The 21200-nt window shown below is 44.4% G+C and overlaps 1 protein-coding gene across 1 annotated transcript in view; it reads right to left on the bottom strand.

Moving 5' to 3' along the window:
- The window catches only part of LEMD1 (LEM domain containing 1), a 29563-nt gene extending 8996 nt beyond the window's left edge, over positions 1–20567 (bottom strand). Inside the window, exons 1-3 of the mRNA XM_037067143.1 lie at positions 20486–20567; positions 19565–19687; positions 16896–16966 (exon numbers count right to left, since the gene is read on the bottom strand). Coding sequence (XP_036923038.1) covers positions 16896–16966; positions 19565–19687; positions 20486–20567 — 276 coding nt within the window. The remainder of the gene's footprint in view (positions 1–16895; positions 16967–19564; positions 19688–20485) is intronic.
- Between the last annotated feature and the right edge of the window lie 633 nt (positions 20568–21200).

Genomic DNA, 21200 nt, shown 5'->3' with positions numbered 1-21200 from the left:
TAAGAAATTAAAGTCATACAAATTATACTAAAAATAATCTGCAGAAAAACTATTATAATTGCAAAGAGTTAATTGCCATAAGACAAAAGTTATTGGCACAAGTCAATTGCATTTCTATATATCGGCAACAAACCATTTAAAATGTTTTATTAAAGATACTACCTCCAAACAATTTTGCAACAAAAATTAAAAACCTACCTAGTAATAAAGCTAACAAAAGATGAGCATGACCTTTATTGGAAAAATAATAAAATCTTCCTGAAAGAATTTAAAGAAAAGTTCAATAAATGCAAAGATATAACATGTTCATGAGCAGGAAGACTCAACAAAGATTCAGCTTCAGTTTTAGCACAGTGGAAACACTGTGCCTTCTCCCACAACCAAGTTTGAATACAACAAAGGTTTGGAGAACAAAGAAACAGCCAAAGACCAGAAAATTGAATTATAAGGAAGTCCGACAACAATGAACCGTTCAACAGGGACGGTAAGAGGGGCGGAGCCAGCAGCAGAGCAGGGTCGGGCAGGACATATCCCCCGACATAGGTGCGCAAGTGGCCCGGACCCAGTCAGGGTGTGGGGCAGACTGACCTTGGTCGCACATTCGCGCACAGTGAGATGGACCACGCAGGCCCCAGGGGGCGAGGGCTGGTGGTGGTGGTACACTCGAGTGCAGTGGGTTGAAACTCGTGGGCCCGGTGACGGTGGCAGCTGCGGCACCTGTGGCTGTGGCACGGGAGGTGGCAGACAAGACGCCGTTGCTCCTCTTTGACCCCACCCCCACATACAGTGTCACAACCCAGCGACTTAGTTGCCCCGCCCTGGTGAACACCTATGGCTCCGATCCTGCTATGTAACAGGCACGTAACAGGCACAAACAGCTCAAAAGATGGCGCAAGAAGAACTCAAAGTCCCAGAGCCAATATCTCTAAGCGACCGAGAAATTGCCAGCCTCTCAGAAGCACAATTCAAGACACTGTTTATCAGGATGCTCACAGAACTGGTGGATTATAGTCACAAATTAGAGGAACATATGAAGGCTAAACTAATTGAAATGAAGGGAGATGTCCAGGAAACCAATAGCAGTGGAAAGGAAACTGGGACTCAAATCAATGGATTGGACCATAAGGAAGAACGAAACATTCAACCAGAAAGGAATGAAGAAATGAGAATTCAAAAAACTGAGGAGAGGCTTAGGAACCTCCAGGACATCTTTAAATGTTCCAACATCCGGATTATAGGAGTACCAGAACGGGGAAAGAAACAGCCACGAGTCGAACACTTATTTGAACAAATAATAAAGGAGAACTTCCCCAGTCTGGCAAAGGAAATAGACTTCCAGGAAATCCAGGAAGCTCAGAGAGTCCCAAAGAAATTGCACCCAAGAAGGAACACACCAAGGCACATCATCATTACATTAGCCAAGATTAAAATGAAGGAGAGAATCCTAGAAGCAGCAAGAGATAAGGGGACAGTCACCTATAAAGGCGTATCCATCAGACTGTCAGCGGATTTCTCAAAAGAGAAAGGTCTCTACCTTCCAGGCAAGAAGGGGCTGGAAAGAAGTATTCCAAGTCATGAAATCCAAAGACCTACAGCCAAGATTGCTTTATCCAGCAAAACTTTCATTTAGAATGAAAGGGCAGATAAAGTGCTTCTCAGATAAGGTCAAATTCAAGGAGTTCATCATCACCAAGCCCTTATTATATGAAATGTTAAAGGGACTTATATAAGAAAAAGAAGATGAAAAATATTAACAGTGAAAGGACAGCAAACTCACAGTTATTAACAACCACACCTAAAACAAAAGCAAACCAAGAGGACACCTAGATCAGGAGTGGAACCATAGAAATGAAGAACACATGGAGGGTTAGCAACAGCGGGGTGGGAGGAGAAGTGGGGAGAAGGCACAGAAAATAACATAGAGGGTAGGTAGAAAATAGATAGGGGGAGGGCAAGGATAGTGGGGGAAATATAGAATCTAAAGAACTTGAGACATGTGGTTATAAACTAAGGGGGGAGAATGGTGGGGGAGGGAGTGTGGGGGTGGAGGGGAATGAAGGGGGGAATAGAACAACTGTAATGGTATAATCAATAAAATATATTTTAAAAATAAATAAAATTTATTTAGAATAATAAAGGGATAAGTAAAAAATAAAGACACCATCTTAAAACAGCAAGGTGAGAGGTGTTGCTATGGTAACCAAGATGTTCTCCCGTGAGCACAGCTGGACGAGTTGATCAGGACAGAGACCCATCGTATCAGTCGCGGTTTCCATTCTCTGTATTTTATGATGCTCTGACACCTTGGGGCCTTGCTAACTGTGGAGAGACTGCCTCTCTGAAGGTTAGGGAACTCCTGGAGACAGGAAAGACTTGTCCGTGACTGAGCCTTTCATAGGCGAGCCAAACAACCCTTCCAGCCTTCTCCTTTATCTAATTCTCACTTACTTAGCCGATACTTTCCTTGCCCTACATCAGCCCAGGGCCAGATATTGGACAACTGGAGTCCATTCCAATAGCCCAGACCCTGCTGAAATTAGTCAAACTAGCCAATGCTGAAATGCTTACCTCACCTCACCCACTCCTTCCTGCAAAAGCCACAAGGAAGCCTTGTGCCCATGCCCTCCCCTCACTCCCGCCTCCTGACTGGCCCTGCAACTTCCCCATGGGGCCCTGCAGGTCATGATGTACCCAGTCTTTTTGGAGACTGCAGGTAATAAACTTCTTCGAAGGGCACTTGTCCCTGGGTCTGTTACCTTACTGTAGTGTAGGCAGCTAGATTTTAGAAAAGGAGCAAAGGGATCAGACATTATTAAGCATAGCCAGCTGGAGAGCACGAGCCTGCCTGCTTTACCAGGAAACTGCAGCTTCACACACTCCCCAGGGAATCACCAGTCTGTTTCAGCAGATCGCTGATGGAAGGAATAACCAATAAAAAGAAGGGCAAGCGCACACGCAATAGGAGCCAAGGCGGCGACCACAGACGCCCATCAGTCTAATCTGGGGAAAAAAGGATTGGTTAGGTGGGCCCAGCACAAGCCCGCGAAAATCTGGGAAATTGAGTGGTTATTGTGAAAAAGCTTCTGGTCCTTCTCAAACCTGAGATGATAAAATCGCAGCTAACAAAGCCCTCCCTCTCTCTCACCCAGTAACGTGTGCTCCCCCCAATCACCCATGCTCTCTGCAGCAACCCTGTGGGTCCAGCAGCCCCTGGGCCCACGCACACAGGCTCCAAAGGACTAAGCTTAGAATGACGCAGAAACTCTAGACACTGACTTCTGTTCTGGCCTTGCTGAAGACAAGACTGGACTTTTTCCATGGCGGGCCAGACAGAGATAAGACCTTGGAAATCTAGGGCAATTCCTTTGATTTCGCATCTGGTGCCACAGATAAATCTTACCACGCCACAGTCTCCTACATGTGGGCCTTCTGAAATGCTTTCCTAGTGACACTGTGAGAATTGCACTTCCACTGGCGACATTACCATACCCGACTAAAACAAGTCCTGTGCACATTGTTAAATCCTCATGGAAATTTGATGAATGACAAGTGCAACATTGCAGAGCAGAAAAGAAAGGAGAGGCTATTCAAAATGATGTCAGGAATAAGATGAGACAGATACACGCCTCCCAATCTCTCCTGCTGAACACAGCCCAGAATCCCGGGCACTATGTGTAAAGCAAACACAAGAAGACTCTGAAAGGTGCAGCAAAGCAGATGGGCTAAGGACCTCAGGACTCGAGGAAAGGGCACACAGCGAATGCCCTGGGTTTCCTTTTTACCTCACATACCCTGGCATTTTCATACATGGGTGGTGGGGATGTAAAAGAGAGCAGTCACTGGGCAAAACAGTTTTTCTATTGCCAAAAAAGTTATACATAGAGTTACCACTTGGCCCCAAATTCCACCCTTAGGTATACATCCAAAATAATTGGAAACAGATGCTCCAATACTTACACATGCATAGATGTCCACAGCAGCATTGCTCACGGTAGCCAAGAGGTGGAAATAATACAAATGTTCGTGGAGGATTAATGCATATATAAATTATGGAATATCCATATAATGGGATATTACTCAGTCATAAAAAGAGATGATGTACTGATACACACACATACTACAGCATGGATGAGATTCGAAAACCTTATGCTATGCCCTGACCAGCGTGGCTCAGTTGGTTGGGCATCATCCCACAAAGTGAAAGGTCACCGGTTTGATTCCAGGTCAGGGCACATGCCTGGGGTGCAGGTTTGGTTCCCAGTTGGGGTTGGTATGAGAGGCAACCGATCAATGTTTCTCTCCCTCCCTTCCCCTCTCTCTAAAAATAAGTAAATAAAATCTTTTAAAAAACTAAAACCTTATGCTACATTTAAAAAAAGCCACAAAACATCACATATTGAATGATTCAATAAAATATATACAGAAGGAAAAACCCATTGAAACAGAAAACAGATTTGTAGTTGCTGGAGTGTGGGGGGTTGTGGAGTAACTGCTTAATGGGTACTGAGTTTTATTTTGGGGGCAATGAAAATGTTTGAAACTAAATAGTGGTACCATTATGAATGTCCTATGTACCACTGAATAGTGCACTCGAAAATAGTAAATTTTATGTTATGTGAATTTAACCTCAAAAAATTTCTGATTCTCACCACCTTAGTATGAATATCCTTATGTATTTACACTAAAGAACTATATACTGAAGTTTTGGGATAGAGTAAAAGATCATTATGTCATAATTTAGTTCAAGAAAAAAGAATAGATAAAATTATAAAACAAATGTGGCAAAATGTTAACAATTGGTAAATCTGAGTAAAGGCCATATAGGAATTCTTTGTTGGAAACTTGCTATTAGTGTGGAAAGGTTTTAAAATTACATTTTTAAAAGACAAGCCCTGGCTGGTGTAGCTCAGTGGATTGAGCGCAGGCCTGTGAACCACACGATCGTGGTTCGATTCCCAGTCAGGGCACATGCCTGGGTTGCAGGCCAGTTCCCAGCAGGGGACTCACAAGAGGCAACTATACATTGATATTTTTCTCCCTCTCTCCTTCCCTTCCTCTCTAAAGATAAATAAATAAAATATTTAAAAAATAAATAAAATAAAAGACAGATAGAGCCCTAGCTGGTGTAGCTCAGTGGATTGAGCACGGGCCTATGAACCAAAGGGTTGTGGGTTTGATTCCCAGTCAGGGCACATGCCTGGGTTGCAGGCTAGGTTCCCAGTAGTGGGTGTGTGAGAGGCAACCACACATTGATGTTTCTCTCCTTCTCTTTCTCCTTCTCTGCCCCTCTCTCTAAAAATAAATAAACAAAATATTTTTTAAAAGACAAATAGAAAAATGTGAAGAAACAAGCCCACTGGTGGGAGCCGTTTATAATGGGGGAGGCCGTGCGTGTGGTGCTGAGGGGCAGGTGTTACGTGGGAAATCTGTATCTTGCTCTCAGTTGTGCTGTGAACTCTGGGAGAAGAAAGACAAGTCCAAACTACTAGGAGCTCTGTAGCACCCTTACGGTTGACAAAGGATTAATATCCAAAATATATAAAGAGCTCCTATAAAATAACAAGAAAAAGATACACAACCTAATAGGAAAATGGGTAAAAAACATGGATATTTCACAGACAGTAAAATATAAATAACCAACAACCATGTGAGAAGATGCTCCACTGTGTTAGCGTAAGAGTAATACAAATTACAATCATAATGAACTACCATCTTACAACCACTACACTGACAAAAATGAAATCTGGGAATACTAAGTTTTGAAGAAGGCCGGGAACTACGCAGCTACCGTACTGCTGGTAGGGACGGGAAATGGGGCAGCTGCTCAGTAGAGCGGTTTCTCATGACCTCTAAGACTTAAGTTGAAGAGGTACACGCCCTTCCAGTCAGAAGTTCTACTTCTGGGTGTATTCATTGGGTCAGAAAAAGTGTGACACATACTATATACACAACGGGCTATGTGCCACAGTGTCTGTAGCAGCATTGCTTGTATTAGAACGTGGCCACAATCCAAATATCTCATCAATAAGGAGCGGACAAAGGTACTTTTACGGTAATTATATAGCAGTGAAAGGGAGTGAATGAGAGCCACAGATATTGGGTGAAGTTCATAACATAATGGGCAATGCTAAAGGGCAGTTACGGAAGAATACTTACACTATGATATCATTTAAACATAATCCCAGATCATGAGAAACTAAAGTTTGTGGGTACTGTAAAGAAAAGGAAAAGAATAATCAGTGGAAAACTCAGGACAGCCGTTTCCGTCGGGGAAGTGAAGGAAGGGAGTTAGGAGCGGGAGGAACATGTTGGGGTCTCCAGCTAAACTAGCAATGATTTAAGTTTTAATTTCTAGGGTGAGAATCTAACTGTTTATTACATAATTCCTTATACTTTTTTAGATGCACATGTCATAATAGAATATCAAAAAGGTTTTCAGGTGCAAATTTTCTTCTGTCTAATAGGGGCAAATTCCAGGCACCCGTATGCCTATCCGTCAGCCCATTTTAACTGTGCTGATTTCGGTACCGGGGCTTCAACGTGCGGCTGGAAGAGCCGTGGGAAAAGGCCTCATATGGACTGTCATTGCAAAGCAGTCACCAGAAAGACAGCCCTTGCTTCCAAAGGTGAAGAGAGGTCCCACCGGCCTGGGACGCCATTCACAGAGACACCGGGGGGAGCTATTTCACCACTCAGGTTCCTGGTTGTTTTCCTCTTCCTTTGGCAGCGTGATAATAAGGGCAAGGGCAATAGAATGATAACTAGGAGACTCAAAGTCCACTTCCAATTTTTCTTCTAACTGTGTGGTCTTAGGCGAGTCGCATCCCCTCTCTGCCTATTTCTCCATCTGTAAGATGCACCAGATAGCCTCCTCCAAGAAGCCTTTTAGACAGGAAATTCTGTGATCAATAATTGTAATAAATCATGCCTGGACTTTGTGATAAATAGTACCTGGTACTAATGAAGCCCTAATAAACCCAAACAGATTAAAATAACTCAGGGTGCTCATAGGGAAGGTAAACAGGAAACTCTTCTCCTTAAAATGGATACATATATCTATACCCATAATGCAAATTATAAGATAGCTAAAGTCAACTTGGTTATATTCTTAGATGAAAAGAAAAGAAAAGCTGAGCTTTCTAAACAAATTCATATTTTTCTTACTGAAAGAGAACACCATTGCTCATAATTCAGTTTCATGAAAATAAATGTATACCTTTATTATCATCTTAGAATCATTTAATCAGAGTTTGGTTTCACTGACTCTTTCTGATGCTCTTGTATTTCAGAAACTGGGTTCTATTACACAGAATGAATCAGCATGTAATCAATAAGACACAGACACATTGATTATCAGCATATTTAAGCACATCTACCAGGAAGTCAGCATATTTGCAGGAAGAATGTTACACTGCACTTTTTGTAAACACGATACTTAGCTCCCATTTGCACACGTCAAAGGTGAGGACTAAGGGCTTATTATGTAGTTATAGAACATGTAATTTACTCTTCACCTTGACCCAACTGAAATATACAACTACTATTGGGAGCAGGGATGTGTTTGACTAATTAAGAAACTATTACAGAGATGTTTAACATAAGGTCTCCTAAAACCTCTGCATGCACCTCAAGCGACCCTTAATGGTAGTCCTTTAATACATATTCCCGCGGCACATTGGGCCTTCTGCTTGCAGCGCATGGGGCAGGCCCTGCACATGCTAATTACAGACCTACAGGGTATCTTAGCAGCAACAGCAACTGAGACATAAGAGTAAAAAGCCTATTAAAGTATTGGTACGAAGACATTGAAACAACCTCAGCATTGGAAACAAACAGAGACATGAACCTTTGTTTCTTTCCTTGTCCTTCCCTGGGATGTCAGTGTGTCCGCTCAGGAAGTGGGGCAGAGGGGACATGAATGAGGGGTCAGAGTACCTGGAGGCCAAAGAAATGGAGCGGGAGGGGCTGTGTGTTTTGGGGGTTCTGGTGGTTGAGAATGGCAGTGGCGGGGGGTGGGGCAACGTGGAGGCTTCAGTGCACCCTGTGACGAGAGAGACTATGATGGCCACATGGAGGTGCTGCCGTGCCCAGTGGTGGAGGAGGTTGGGATGAGGGTTATGCAGAGCAGGAGGTGGCTGCTATGAGTGGGAGATCATTGCACTGAGGAAGTTAGAAAGTTGAGCAACATGTAAATGTATTGAGGATCATGGAAGCCAGGTATCTCACTGTCACAAAAGTGACTTACAGCCCTGAACAGCTTACTTGGTTGGGCATCATCCTGCGAAGCTGAAAGTCACTGGTTCGATCCCCAGTCAGGGCACATGCCTGTGTTGTGGGTTTGATCCCAGTCAGGGCACACATAAGAAGCAACCAATTAATGTCTTTCTCTCACATTGATGTTTCTTTTCCCCTCTTTCTCCCTCCCTTCCTCTTTCCCTGTTTCTCAGGAAAAAAAAAAAAGGTGACTTACAAGCATAGAAAAGGGAAGGAACTGAAGGGAAAGAACTGAAAAGGGAAAGAACAGTGTTCTTTAGGAAGAACACTGAAATTTTGGGTTGTAATTGAAGATCAAAATGAACTTATGTTTTTAAAATTTACATAGATGTATATAAATAGTTATAGATGCATATATGTGAATGTACATAAACACACTCATGTGTTTTCCAGCTTTGTTCCCTAAGAGGACCTAGAAACAATGACTCTCAGTAGCAAGGAGCCCACTGAAGGCCAAGATCTTTGGTTTGTTTTTTGTTTTAAAGCTTTTATTTATTTATTTCTAGAGAGAGGGGAAGGGAGGGAGAGAGGGAGGGAGAGAAACATTGATGTGCAAGAGATACATCAATTGGTTGCCTCTCAAATGCCCCAAGCGGAGGACCTTGTCCACAACATAGGCACGTGCCCTGACTGGGAATCAAACCAGCAACCTTTCCGTCTGAAGGACAGCACTCAGTCCACTGAGCCACACCAGGCAGAGCTAGATCTTGGATTTTAAACACCATCCTGAACTAAAAGGAATGAAGCCTCCCGGGGCAGAAAAAGCATAAGGTGGGTCTGAAACATCTTTTTTGGGTCAGAAATTCAGGAAATGCTCAAGAAATGATGAGGAAGTATCAAAAGGACACAGTATTCATACCGAAGGGGCTCACACTGACAACATCTGGGACAACTGGAATATTAAAACAAATAATGATAACAACAGATACGGCTCATTCAATCTAAAAAAAATCAGTGAGTCTGTACTACTATGAAGGAATGAAAGAACAAATGAAACAAAGAACAAATAAATCAATGAATGAGATGGGGGGAGGGAAGGTCTTCCTCCTAGTAGACTGCTGACTAACGAATGCAGAGGGAATAACAGAAACAGGAGCATCTCAGCGGCCACAGTAATGGAGGTCGAGTCAGGCAGTCATCTACGGGAGCGGGGGGTGGGGGGGGTGGGGCTAATGGATGAGGTTTGGATAGGAACACTATACTGGTGTCACTCCAGAATACTTCCCCACAAAACACTGTTTGATCACAAATGGGAAAAGGATGGTTCCATGGAGAAGCTTGACAGACACCGACTCTCCTAGGTGATTAAGGTCAGGGTTACTGACGCTGGAACAGGATGACACTGTTCCCTGGTGTGATGCACTGAGAAGAGTACTGCATCGTTTCAGAGGGTCCTGCCCAGAAGGCATGGCCTCTATGAATAGTCAAAAGGAAAAATCAGCCCTGGCTGGTGCGGCTCAGTGGATGAGCACCCACCTACAACCAAAAGTCACCGGTCCAATTCCTGGTCAGGGCACGTGCCTGGGTTGCGGGCCAGGCCCCCACATGGGGGCCTGGGAGAGGCACCCAATCCATGTATCTCTAGCACATTGATGTTTCTCTTCTCTTTCTCTGTCCCTTCCTCTCTCTCTAAATAAATAAATACACACATAAATAAAATCTTTTAAAAAAGGAAAGGAAAAATCAGACAGAAAAATCACCCTCCAGAATGAAAGGCGTGTACTCTTTAAAATGGCCAAGAGCACAGGTGTAGGGAAAGTCGGAGGCACAGAGCTGTTTGGGACTGAAGGAGACCGAAGAGCCCTGACAACTAAAGGCAGTGCATGTTGCTGGACTGGTCGTGGACCAACAAGCAGAGACATTATCGGGACAGTTGGTGAGATTTGAAAGGGTCTGAATATTGGGTTGATTGACATGAACTTCCTTGTTTGGAGTGTTATTCGGTGGCATGTACAAGAGAGTCTTCTGGGGGTGGGAAGAATATGCGCCAGAGAAGTGAGGGCTTCATGTCTACAGTGGGCTCCCAAGTCGCTTAGAAAGACACAGTACACACAGCCACATACACACAGCAAATGTGCTGAAAGGTAACAATGAAATCATCTGGGTAAAAGAAACATGGGGCCCTGGCTGGTGTAGCTCAGTGGATTGAGCACGGGCCTGCGAACTACACGATCGTGGTTCGATTCCCAGTCAGGGCACATGCCTGGGTTGCAGGCCAGTTCCCAGCAGGGGACTCACGAGAGGCAACCGTACATTGATATTTCTCTCCTTCTCTCCTTCCCTTTCCCTCTAAAGATAAATAAATAAAATATTTAAAAAAAAAGAAACATGGGAATCCTTTGTGTTATTTCTTTCAAATTTTTCTAAGTGTAAAGTTATTTTAAGAAATGTTTAAAGATGCAGGGGAGGAAGGATTTAAGTATCAGATTAAGAAAAGAGTCCTAAGACCTCCAGCCAAGATGGAGGCACAGATAGACATACTGTGCCTCCTTGCACAACCAAAATAAGGACAACGATTTAGAAACAAAAAAACAACCAGTACCGACAGAAAATTGAACTGTATAGAAGTCCAGCAACCAAGGAGTTAAAGTAGACACATTTATCCAGGCCGGTAGGAGGGGCAGAGTCGGGTGGCTGGGTGGAGAGGGGTCAAGGCAAAGCGGTGACTGGCAGACCTGGGCACACAAGGTGGTGGTTGGTGGACCCAGTGAGGTAAGAGATTTTGGAGGGGTGCGGCATGCAAGGTGGCTGGTGGACCGGGCAGTCCCCCATTCTCATGCAGATAAACCAGGCAAAACTGGGGAGAAAGAGAGACCTCACAACCCAGGGCCCCAGCAAGGGGGAATAAAGCCTCAAAACACTGATTGAAAACACCTGTGGGGGTTGAGGTACTGAGGGAGACTCCCAGCCTCACAGGAGAGTTTATTGGAGAGACTCACGGGGTCCCAGAAAGCACACAAACCCATCCACCCAGGAATCAGCACCAGAGAGGCCCAGTTTGCTCTGGGGAAGTGGCGGAAATTAAAGTGATTTAATCAGGTGATTAAAAATCAGGCAGAGAACAGATCAAGCGCCATTGTTCCCTCTCGGACCCCTACCCCACATACAGCGTCACAACTCAGCAACTGTGTTGACCCGCCCTGATGAACACCTAAGGCTCCACCCCTCACTACAAATTACAGGCGTGTATAATAGGTGCGTCAAGACAAAAAAAAAATGGCCCAAACAAAAAAAACAAATAAAAGCTCCAGAAAAAATACAACTAAGCAACAAAGAGATAGCCAACCTATAAGATGCAAAGTTCAAAACACTGGTGATCAGGATGCTCACAGAACTGGTTGCATTTGGTCACAAATTAGATGAAAAAATGAGGGCTACACTAAGTGAAATGAAGGAAAATATACAGGGAACCAATAGTGATGGGAAGGAAAGTGGGACTCAAATCAATGGAGTAGACCAGAAGGAAGAAAGAAACATCCAATCAGGAAAGAATGAAGAAACAAGAATTTTTTTAAAATGAGAAGAGGCTTAGGAACCTTCCCTAGGAACCTCCAGGACATCTTTAAACATTCCAACATCCAAATTATAGGCGTACCAGAAGGAGAAGAGGAAGAGCAAAAAATTGGAAACTTATTTGAACAAATAATAAAGGAGAACTTCCCCAGTCTGGCAAAGGAAATAGACTTCCAGGAAATCCAGGAAGCTCAGAGAGTCCCAAAGAAGTTGGACCCAAGAAGGAACACACCAAGGCACATCATCATTACATTAGCCAAGGTTAAAATGAAGGAGAGAATCCTAGAAGCAGCAAGAGATAAGGGGACAGTCACCTACAAAGGAGTTCCCATCAGATTGTCAGCTGATTTCTCAAAAGAGACCTTATAGGTAAGAAGGGGCTGGAAAGAAGTATTCCAAGTCATGAAATCCAAAGACCTACATTCACGATTGCTCTATCCAGCTAAGCTTTCACTTAGAATGGAAGGGCAGATAAAGTGCTTTTCCGATAAGGTCAAAGTCAAGGAGTTCATCATCACCAAGCCCTAATTATATCAAATGTTAAAGGAATTTATCTAAGAAAAGGAAGATAAAAAATATGAACAGTGAAAGGACAGCAAACTCACAGTTATTAACAACCACACCTAAAACAAAAGCAAACTAAGAGGACAGCTAGATCAGGAGTGGAACCATAGAAATGGAGATCACATGGAGGGTTAGCAACAGGGGAGTGGGAAGAGGAGAAGGGGGGAGAAGGTACAGAAAATAGCATAGACAGTAGGTAGAAAATAGATAGAGGGGAGGGCAAGAATAGTATGTGAAATATAGAATCTAAAGAACTTGTGACACGTGGACATAAATGAAAGGGGGGAATGGTGGGGGAGGGTTGTGCAGGGTGGAGGGGAATGAAGAGGGGAATAGGACAATTGTAATGGCATAATCAATAAAATATAAAAAATAAAATAAAATAAAAAGAGTCCTATATACTGGGAGGGCACAGAGACTTCTTTAAAGCTTGGCTTGCTCCGTGAAAGCACAGTGCATACAGAGAATAATCTTCAATTGCATCTGTATACTTAACTGTATAAATATATCTGTAGGCACTCTGATAAACTGCATTCTGTACACTTAAGAGTTCAAAACTAAAAATTGAGCTTCCATTATATTATTTTTCACTTAAGCATGTTGCTTTGTATTGCAGATGACTAAAGATCATGCTTTTTATAGAATAGTAATGTAATGATAGTAATAGTTCTTATTTGTACTTAGACAGCTCTTATTATGCACCATCACTACTCTGTTTTACATGCTTTAACTTAATCGTCACAGCTCTCTATGCAGCTGAGACTATTGTCCTCATTTATAGATGAGGAGCTAAGAGACAGAGAGGTCAGGTGTCTTGCCCGAGTTAGCGGCAGAGCTGGACTTGAATCCAGGCAGTATGACTCTGGAGTCCGCATTTTTGATACACATATTCTGTGTTTCCTGAGCTCATTTTTACATTTCTCCGGGACCAGAACAAGCAGCTCTAGCACAGTGCCCTGTACTGGACGAAGGGTTGTTAACTCCCAGGCTGAGGGAGACCCAGGGGGAAGCTCCGTTGCAACCCTTCCCCAGATGGTCATCAATCCGCTGTGACCTAAGCATTGTCTCTCAAGAGGCTCCATGAAGGTATGTGCAAGAGACAAAAGAGATGGTGCAGAACAGGAATCCAGAAAAGAGAGATCATCGCCAACAATATAGGACAAAAGCTCCTTTTGGTTCAGTCAGCAGGGATTCAGTAATTCCCCTCACATGCCTGGCCTTAAATTCAGTGAAGGGGGTTCAAAGACATGGGCTTACCATCAAAATTTTAATACCTAGAGCAAAAGCTCTCTGACAGAGGGTGGGAGCAAGACTGATGGAATAGGCAGATTCCCAGGGCCAGACCCACAGAACACGTTTGGAAAAACGCCTAGGAGATTATGCAGGCTAGGTGGTCAGAGGAGGACAAGTTGTTCCAGCCTGGGAGGACAGAACAAACGTTGATTCTGGCAAGAAAGAGCATGTCATATCTGGGGAAGAGCACCGGAAAGCCAGGGGTTCAGGGGCCCACCACTGGGTCTCGGGTGGTGCAGCAGCCCTCCCAGACAGGTGTGCCTGCAACACTTCAGCCTTCGGAACCACTCCCAAACCCGGGATGGCCATATGCCCTGGTTTGCAAGGACAGTTCTGCTTTATTCCTGTTTTCCCAGCATCCCTTCTGGTTAGTGTCTCCTTTCATTCTCAAAAGCATCATGTTTGTGGTGAAAATTACATGGCCGTCCTATGAAACCCCACTTTACACAGCCTGACATTGTTATTCTGCCCCTGCCATCCCTGAATCCCATCTCTCCTCTTCAGAGGATTTAGTCTGACTTACACACATTGGCTTTACTCCCTACCCCATCAGTGGGGGCTTAAGCTGTGTCTAGAGTCTGTCTGATGAGAAAATCCCCAATTAAAAAAATACGGACCCAGCTTTCTAAGTGGTCTTAATCGCCAAACCAAATGGGCTGCCTATGTAGTTTAACAACTACACACGGACAGTGTTAAAAAATGTCCAGAAATGGACACAATCTCCAGGTGGTGTGCATTCCACTAGACACCTCCTAAAATGAGAGGCGAATACACACTCCTCGGTGCTGCAGAGAGATGTGAGTGCTGCCTTTCGGTGCTTAGAGGGCTGTTAGGTACGGACCGCTGCTCTTACATAATTAAAGTCTATGGTGTTAGATGAGCGTCTCAATAAACACACTTTCTACTACCTTTTACATGGAAATTTAAATGCTTATTTACATTTACTTTTGGATTTAAAATTGAACAGATGTCTTGAGGCTCTTCTGAGACTCAAAATGGCTTATATAAATCCTTCAGATCAAAACATTTTATGCCATCGCAAACTTTCTATTTAATTCTATTGCCAATTCAAAACATTGGTGTGGTTTTATTTCAGGTCTACGTAAAGCACATCCTGAGGCCGTTGGCCCCACCTGACGCATTTCAAATACCTGAGGTACTTTTTCTCCTTTAAATGTCTTTGCAGGAACTATACAAAAGGGTTTTCTGTAGAAATGAGGTGTCACTTAAAAGATTTTTAGAATTCTTTTAGAAAATTTGATATCAGAATTACTTCATCAAATTTGAATTATGTTTAGATGAAAAGCTAAAGTTACAGCTCTCTGCAGGAATGTTTGCCTGGGGTTTTCTTTCATTTATTTAAATCCAGCAACTATTTTGAATACTAAACCACATTTGCACACTAACCTATGTGTTACCTGAGGTGTTTGGTAGATTTTCATAGTGTTCTTCAGGCTCTTACTATGTGCGAAACCCTGTGAAAGCTACTGAATGAGATAAAATGCAATCTTAAAGGGATGCACAGAAGTCGCCTTTGAGACATTCCTTAAGCCATCACAGAATTTTAACAGGAAGATAAATGGGAGGGGGTGGAAAGAATAAAAAGCATTCTAGAAACCTGTACAATGACTTTGTTAATCAGTCAATTGGTTAACTTTGTTTATCAATTTACCCTGATAAACTCAATAAAAAGGGGAAAATCCTTGGGATTTCCTTAAAAAAGAAAAAGAATTCTAGGCACAAAGGTTCACAGTAAGAGGTATGAAAGGTAGAGAAACAAGGAAAGAATTTACTGGGTTCGGTAGTGAGAGATAAATTAGAGGAGATACTGTCACTTCATGGTGGACAGTAAGTTCGCATCCTATTTTGAAAGTTTCCAAGCAAATAAATGACAAAGTCAATCTCTGCTTGTAGATCTGAACTGGAGTTGATAAAGGTTGGAGGCAGAGACCAGTGATGAGGGAATTGCAACTGTTCAAATAAACAACAACAAAAATGAATATGAGTGCAAGCTGGGATAGGAGCAGTGGGAAGAGAAAGGAGGGAGAGACTTCTTAAAAAATTATAGTTCAAATTTATAGGACTTGTTTAAATGCAAGGAGCTGTGGGGAGTGGGCGTTCCAAGGTAGCGCCGTGATTTTGAGTCTGGAGAGTGGGAAGGTGGTGGAACCATCAAGACAAACAGAGGCTGCAGATGCAGGTTTTCCTGGATATCCTGAGTGAGGTGCCAGGGACAACCACAGGAGAAGTATAAATATGTCTACACAACCTGTGAAATGTTCATAATTATAAATAACCATTTGTTGGATGAGTGCAGAAAGGAGAGAAGGAGCGTTTCAAGAAGTAGGCTTGTGGCTCAGGAGGGAGGCTGTGTGGAGGGTTACAGGTGGGACACGGCATAGAAGTGGTAAGTGAGTGAGCCGCCCAAGGGCGATGCTGCAGAGCGGGACAAGAAGGGGGCTGAAGAGAGAGATCTCAGGCATCATGTGCACTCGGGGCCCAAAAGAGAGAGTCAGAATGGAAACAGTTGGGGAGCAGAGTCTAGAACCCAGAGAGCACAGTCACCAAAACCTAAGCAGGCAGGTAACTCTGAATCAAGAGGCACCAAGAAAGTCACCAGCATTGATACCTTGGAGAGTATTACGTGAGTGAACCATGTGCCATGTTCTATGCTAGGAGCTTCACCTACCTTTCACTTCACACCCACCCTCAGAGGTAGCTGCTGCTAATTCACCTGTGAGAGGAGGTGCAGATCTGTTGAGGGACCTCCCCAGAGTCAACCGGCAAGTGGAAGGGCAGGGACTCTAAGGCAGTGGGGCGTGACCCCACGCCTGCCAGTCCCACACACCTGGTGGAGTGCTCCACGACAGTGGTGGGGCGGAAGCCAGATCTCAGCGTCTGGGAAAGCGAAGGGGACAGGAACTCACGCTTATTCCGTGCTCCCTGGGGGTCTAGAACTGCGCTCAATGCTCTGTGGGGATGCACGAGACAGGCGGTGAGAGGAGAGAGAGGTGGGACAGCTACAGAGAAGACCAGGACGGCTTCTACCTCAGGGAGGGGCTGTGGCCCTGGGCCCTGTGCTGGGACATGGCCCCACCTCACAACGCAGAGCCTGCACTGAAGTGAGCTGCTTTAAACTGGGGCTTTCCACTGTAACCCAACGTAGCGTCTTGCCAGTTCCTTACTTGATGCATACGAAAAGTGCTATTTCCTACACTTAATATGTGTAAAAGTAATCACGCAGTACATACTTTTTTGGATCCCTTGTTTTTTTCTGATGAGAGCATGATATTTCCTTTCAAAATGATAGTGGCATTAAGTTCTGGATCGTGGGAAACAAAAGGAAAACAGGCCATGAGAACATACGAGCGAGCCACGGAAACAAGCACCACGCATCGGGGAGAATTCTATCCATAGCAGGGCAGATTTCCCCCAGCAGGGCAAAGACAACTCACTTTGCCCTCCCGAGGGAAAAGAGCTTTTCTGCAGCGGCCTTTATGGGACACACTTAGGCCTCCCCTGGAGCACGGGGAGGGGCCCTGACAGGGAGGCCATCATGTTTGCACGTCTCTGAGATGATCCATTGCGGAGCCTGAGCTGGCCACTCCTCGGGGTGGCCGATTGCAGTCTAGTCACTGCCCCTTGGAGCCATGCGCATCTCTGAATGTCAGGATAGGACAGGAGAATTTCTCCTTCTGTATCCAAAGAGGCACCCAAGGGAGGGAAGGCCAGACCTGTGCTAAGAGGCTTTAAAATCAGGAGAACAGCCAGCGCAGAAAAGGTTGTTGCTCAGCCTTTGCCTTTGGGCTGTGGAGAAGTGTTTTGATAAACTTAGAGCAACCATGGGCTCTTGCACATCAGTGAGCTTTTAATGGAGGGAATTTTAGATCAGCTCCCTAAGTCAAAAATATTTGGGAAGGTTGAAAAGAGGGTAGATCACTAAAGCTATGTCCACCCACTGCCAAAGCAATGAGCAAAAATGAGAAATGTCCAGCCTCAGGTCTGAAACTGGCCCCTCCCACAACCACCCAACCCCAGGACAAGGTATTTCTGTGAAATGCTCCAGGCTGAGTCTCCACAGGAGCCTGTTAGTTCCACATCCCTCGGTCCATTCCAATGGCACCAGGATCTATGAGGCTCCTCCAATGAGCAAATTCAAATGCCTTGTTCAAACCTGACCTGGAGAAGCAGACTTCCTACTTGTATCTACCACTGGTCCCTGACATTGCCAAGCTGCATTACAAGGGCAGGGCTGAACCAGAGCCTGCACCTCTGACTGGATTGCCCACGGTTGGCTACTATCATGTGGACACAGCTTAAAGCAATGGCAAAGCTTACAAACCAAAGGACTGATTTTCTTCTTGCACCTTTGTAGGGGGCTGTGTGGAGGGCTGTGTGTGGGGAATCCGGGCAGCTTGAACTGAGACCATGGGCTTGACTTTGCAGCTTTGACCTGCAGTCTTCAGCAGTCCTGAGCAGTGAGTGCTCCAGTGTTCCTCTCTGGAACAGCTGGGCTCATCCAGCCTGGTACTGCATTTCATCAGAGGGCTGGTCTAGTCCCTTCAGCTCCTTTCCAGAGCAGGAGACAGAGGTCCCCCGAGTCTGGGACAGGACTGTGAATACATCCCATACCCAGAAATGGTCTGGGGTGGCCCCTCGCCTGCAGGCACCCCCATGCTAACTGTCCTGCTCAGGGGCGGTGGGATCCATCCCCAAACCTTTCTGCCCTCCCTCTATGAGGCAAGCCACTCCAGACTCGGGCAGAAGCTCTCAGCACTGTACTACCTCTAGGCTAGGCACTGCGGGGACTCTCAGGCACTGATATTGTATTTTATCAGTGAAACTGCCTTTTTTTTTGTAGATCAAACATGGTCAAAAATGTAATGTATTTATCCTCACAATAGAAATTGTGAGGAAAGTAAAAAGGTATGTGGTGGAAAGAGCATAATTATGAGAGCCAGATCTGGGTTCAATCTTAGTTCTGTATCACTTTCATCCAACAACATACACTGAGTTCCTGCCCTGGGCCTGGGCCTGCCCTAGCAGCTGGACATGCAGTGGTGGCAAAGACAGATGGGCCTTGCTCTTCATGGACATTCTAATGGGTGCTGAGCTTCTGGGGCCACTTCCCGGCTCTGTGATGTCGGCCCATCACTTGGCCTGTCTGAACTTCAGCTAAGTGTTGTCGGGGTCAAATGAGATCATGCAAGTTAGGCCAGAAATACATTGGTGGCCTTCAATAAATGGTACTTTCTGTAATTTTTCTGTAGCGCATAAAGAACTCCTAATAAATATTTACTGAATGAGGAGGCTTGGAATGTACTGTGGGACTCTTTAAGTCCACCCCCTAAGAACCTGAACTAGATGCCACCGTAAGGGGAAGCCTTACTCTAAATAATTGTCATGGTTGCCCCAGAAACCATGGCTCCCCACCACCTGGGGACTGGGAGAGAGCAGCTGTAGTCAGCTCCCCTTAACTAGGGAGGGCACTAGACACAGGAAGGTACTGTCTGGTTCATGTTTTTTAATGGGTGTGAAATCATTGAATCCAAGGAGAATATCAAATTTATTGATTGAGGCCAAGCAGAGGTTGAGACCTCAAAGGAGACCCAGAAATTACCTACAGGAACTTCTGGCTTTAGAAATCAAACAGAGACTTGGCCCTGGTTGATAAGAAGACATGCAAACTGACCAGTCCTTTCCCCAACTCGCCACCCAGTTGGGTCACTGGTGTGAATATATATGTGACGTTAAGCATTGCTTTGGTAACCCAGGGTCCTATTTCTAGGCTTTGCATGCAAATAGGCCATGTGGCTATCTCACAAGTCACCCTGCATGCCATTTAAAGCGACATGAGTTGTGTTGGACAAGTGTTAATAAGTGCAAAGTTGCTACTGAGCAGCACAGCTTCTGCCGGTACCTTTGCTGTCATCATAGCCCTGAGCTCCATCCTGCTTTCCGGGTCCGTTCTTCACTGGTGATGCACAGGGAGGCGAGACCAACAACTGTATTAACTTGTTTTCATACAGCTTTCTGGTGGAAGCTGAGGAGGAATGTAGAGAATAGATTAGCTGTTCTGTTGGAATATGAGATCTTAATGGGTTCACGGTATTTCACAATTCAGATCTTTCTTTTTGTAGCTTACGTTATCATGGTTTTTACAATGAGGTGGACCCCACAGCTACTCAACCCACTCTACCTCTTCCCCAGACACTTAAGGTGAGTCCTCCCTGAGCTAGCCGTGGCATCAGGCACTGGACACGTCTGAGGACAAGACTGACAGAGTTGTAGTCCTGTCTCTGGGAAATATGGACAATAAATGCATAAAGAGTTAACACATTGCACATACTAGAAATGAAAAACCCAGGGTGCCCTGACCAGGGTGGCTTAGTTGGTCAGGCATCCTGCCCTACAGCAAAAAGGTGCTGGTCAGATTCCCAGTCAGGGCATGCGCCTGGGTTGTGGGCGTGGTTGCCAGGTGCGCAGCCAATCGGTGTTTCTCATATCACATGGATGTTTCTCTCTCTCTCTTTCTCTTTCCCTCCCCCGTCTCTAAAATAAATAAATCTTGTAACAAAGAAAAACAACCCAGGGTGATTTAATCAAGAGTAACTGGTTTTTCACTGTGGGGAAGAAGAAGAATTTGCTTCTCTCTGGCAGCACACTCACTAATCTGTAAGAGGGGCCTGAGTGTGTTTATTGCCCCTTCCTTTTTCTATGGTTTTTCTGATTTTCTGATTTCCAAAATATTTTGATGATTTCTATTACATATATTTCTTCCACTCTAAATAATTTTAAATGTTTGGAGGTGGTTTATAAGTAATAGTTGCCGCATACATACATAGTATCGGGCCAGGTGAAAATCCAAGCTTATCAAGTTCATTCTGTAATTCATTGTCACTCAGACACTTCACGTCCACCATGGTGATAGAAGTTTGGTCTCGTTCCTGGTAATGGAATCTTTGAAATAGTAAAACATCAAATTCATCAAGACAGACTTACAAATGAGAACTGAAACCTTACCAGTCCAAGGAAGTGTGTACAAGCCGACATCCCCAGTCTTTGAAGTGCAAATACAATAAAGGAAAAAAATCACCCCATTTTGCTGTTTTCTGCCACAGTCTATTCCAGGTTTAGTTGCCTTCATGCAAAGTTTTGGATGGGTGATACTTTCCCCCATGTTTGAATTCAAGTATTTCTAACTTTTCTATTCAACGAATGTAAGAAAAATCTTCTGCACAAAATGAACACATGAACACATATTTCTATGACTGCTTAGGAGCTCTGAGTAAGACTCAAGCTCTGAGAAGATAAAAAGTTAATTAAATATATAAGAGCTGGGAGAGAGGCTCTAGTGAGTTAAATAAAAGTTATGTATCCCTGCCCTCCTTCTAATGAGAGCGCAGAGAGGAAAGAGCATTGACACATGCAAAGAGGAGCAGTGTTCGCACTTGTAATTGAACTCTGCCTGGAACACAACGGCAGTTTTTAATTAACCGCCAGAAGACTTTGTAATTGTTGAACGGGCATTTGAAAAAAAGTCAGCTCTTCCTCCG

This window comes from Sturnira hondurensis, unplaced genomic scaffold, assembly GCF_014824575.4.
Source record: "Sturnira hondurensis isolate 20B ecotype Veracruz unplaced genomic scaffold, ASM1482457v3 Scaffold0017082, whole genome shotgun sequence".
Lineage (NCBI taxonomy): Eukaryota > Metazoa > Chordata > Mammalia > Chiroptera > Phyllostomidae > Sturnira > Sturnira hondurensis.
This window is presented reverse-complemented; position numbering and strand designations above follow the sequence as displayed.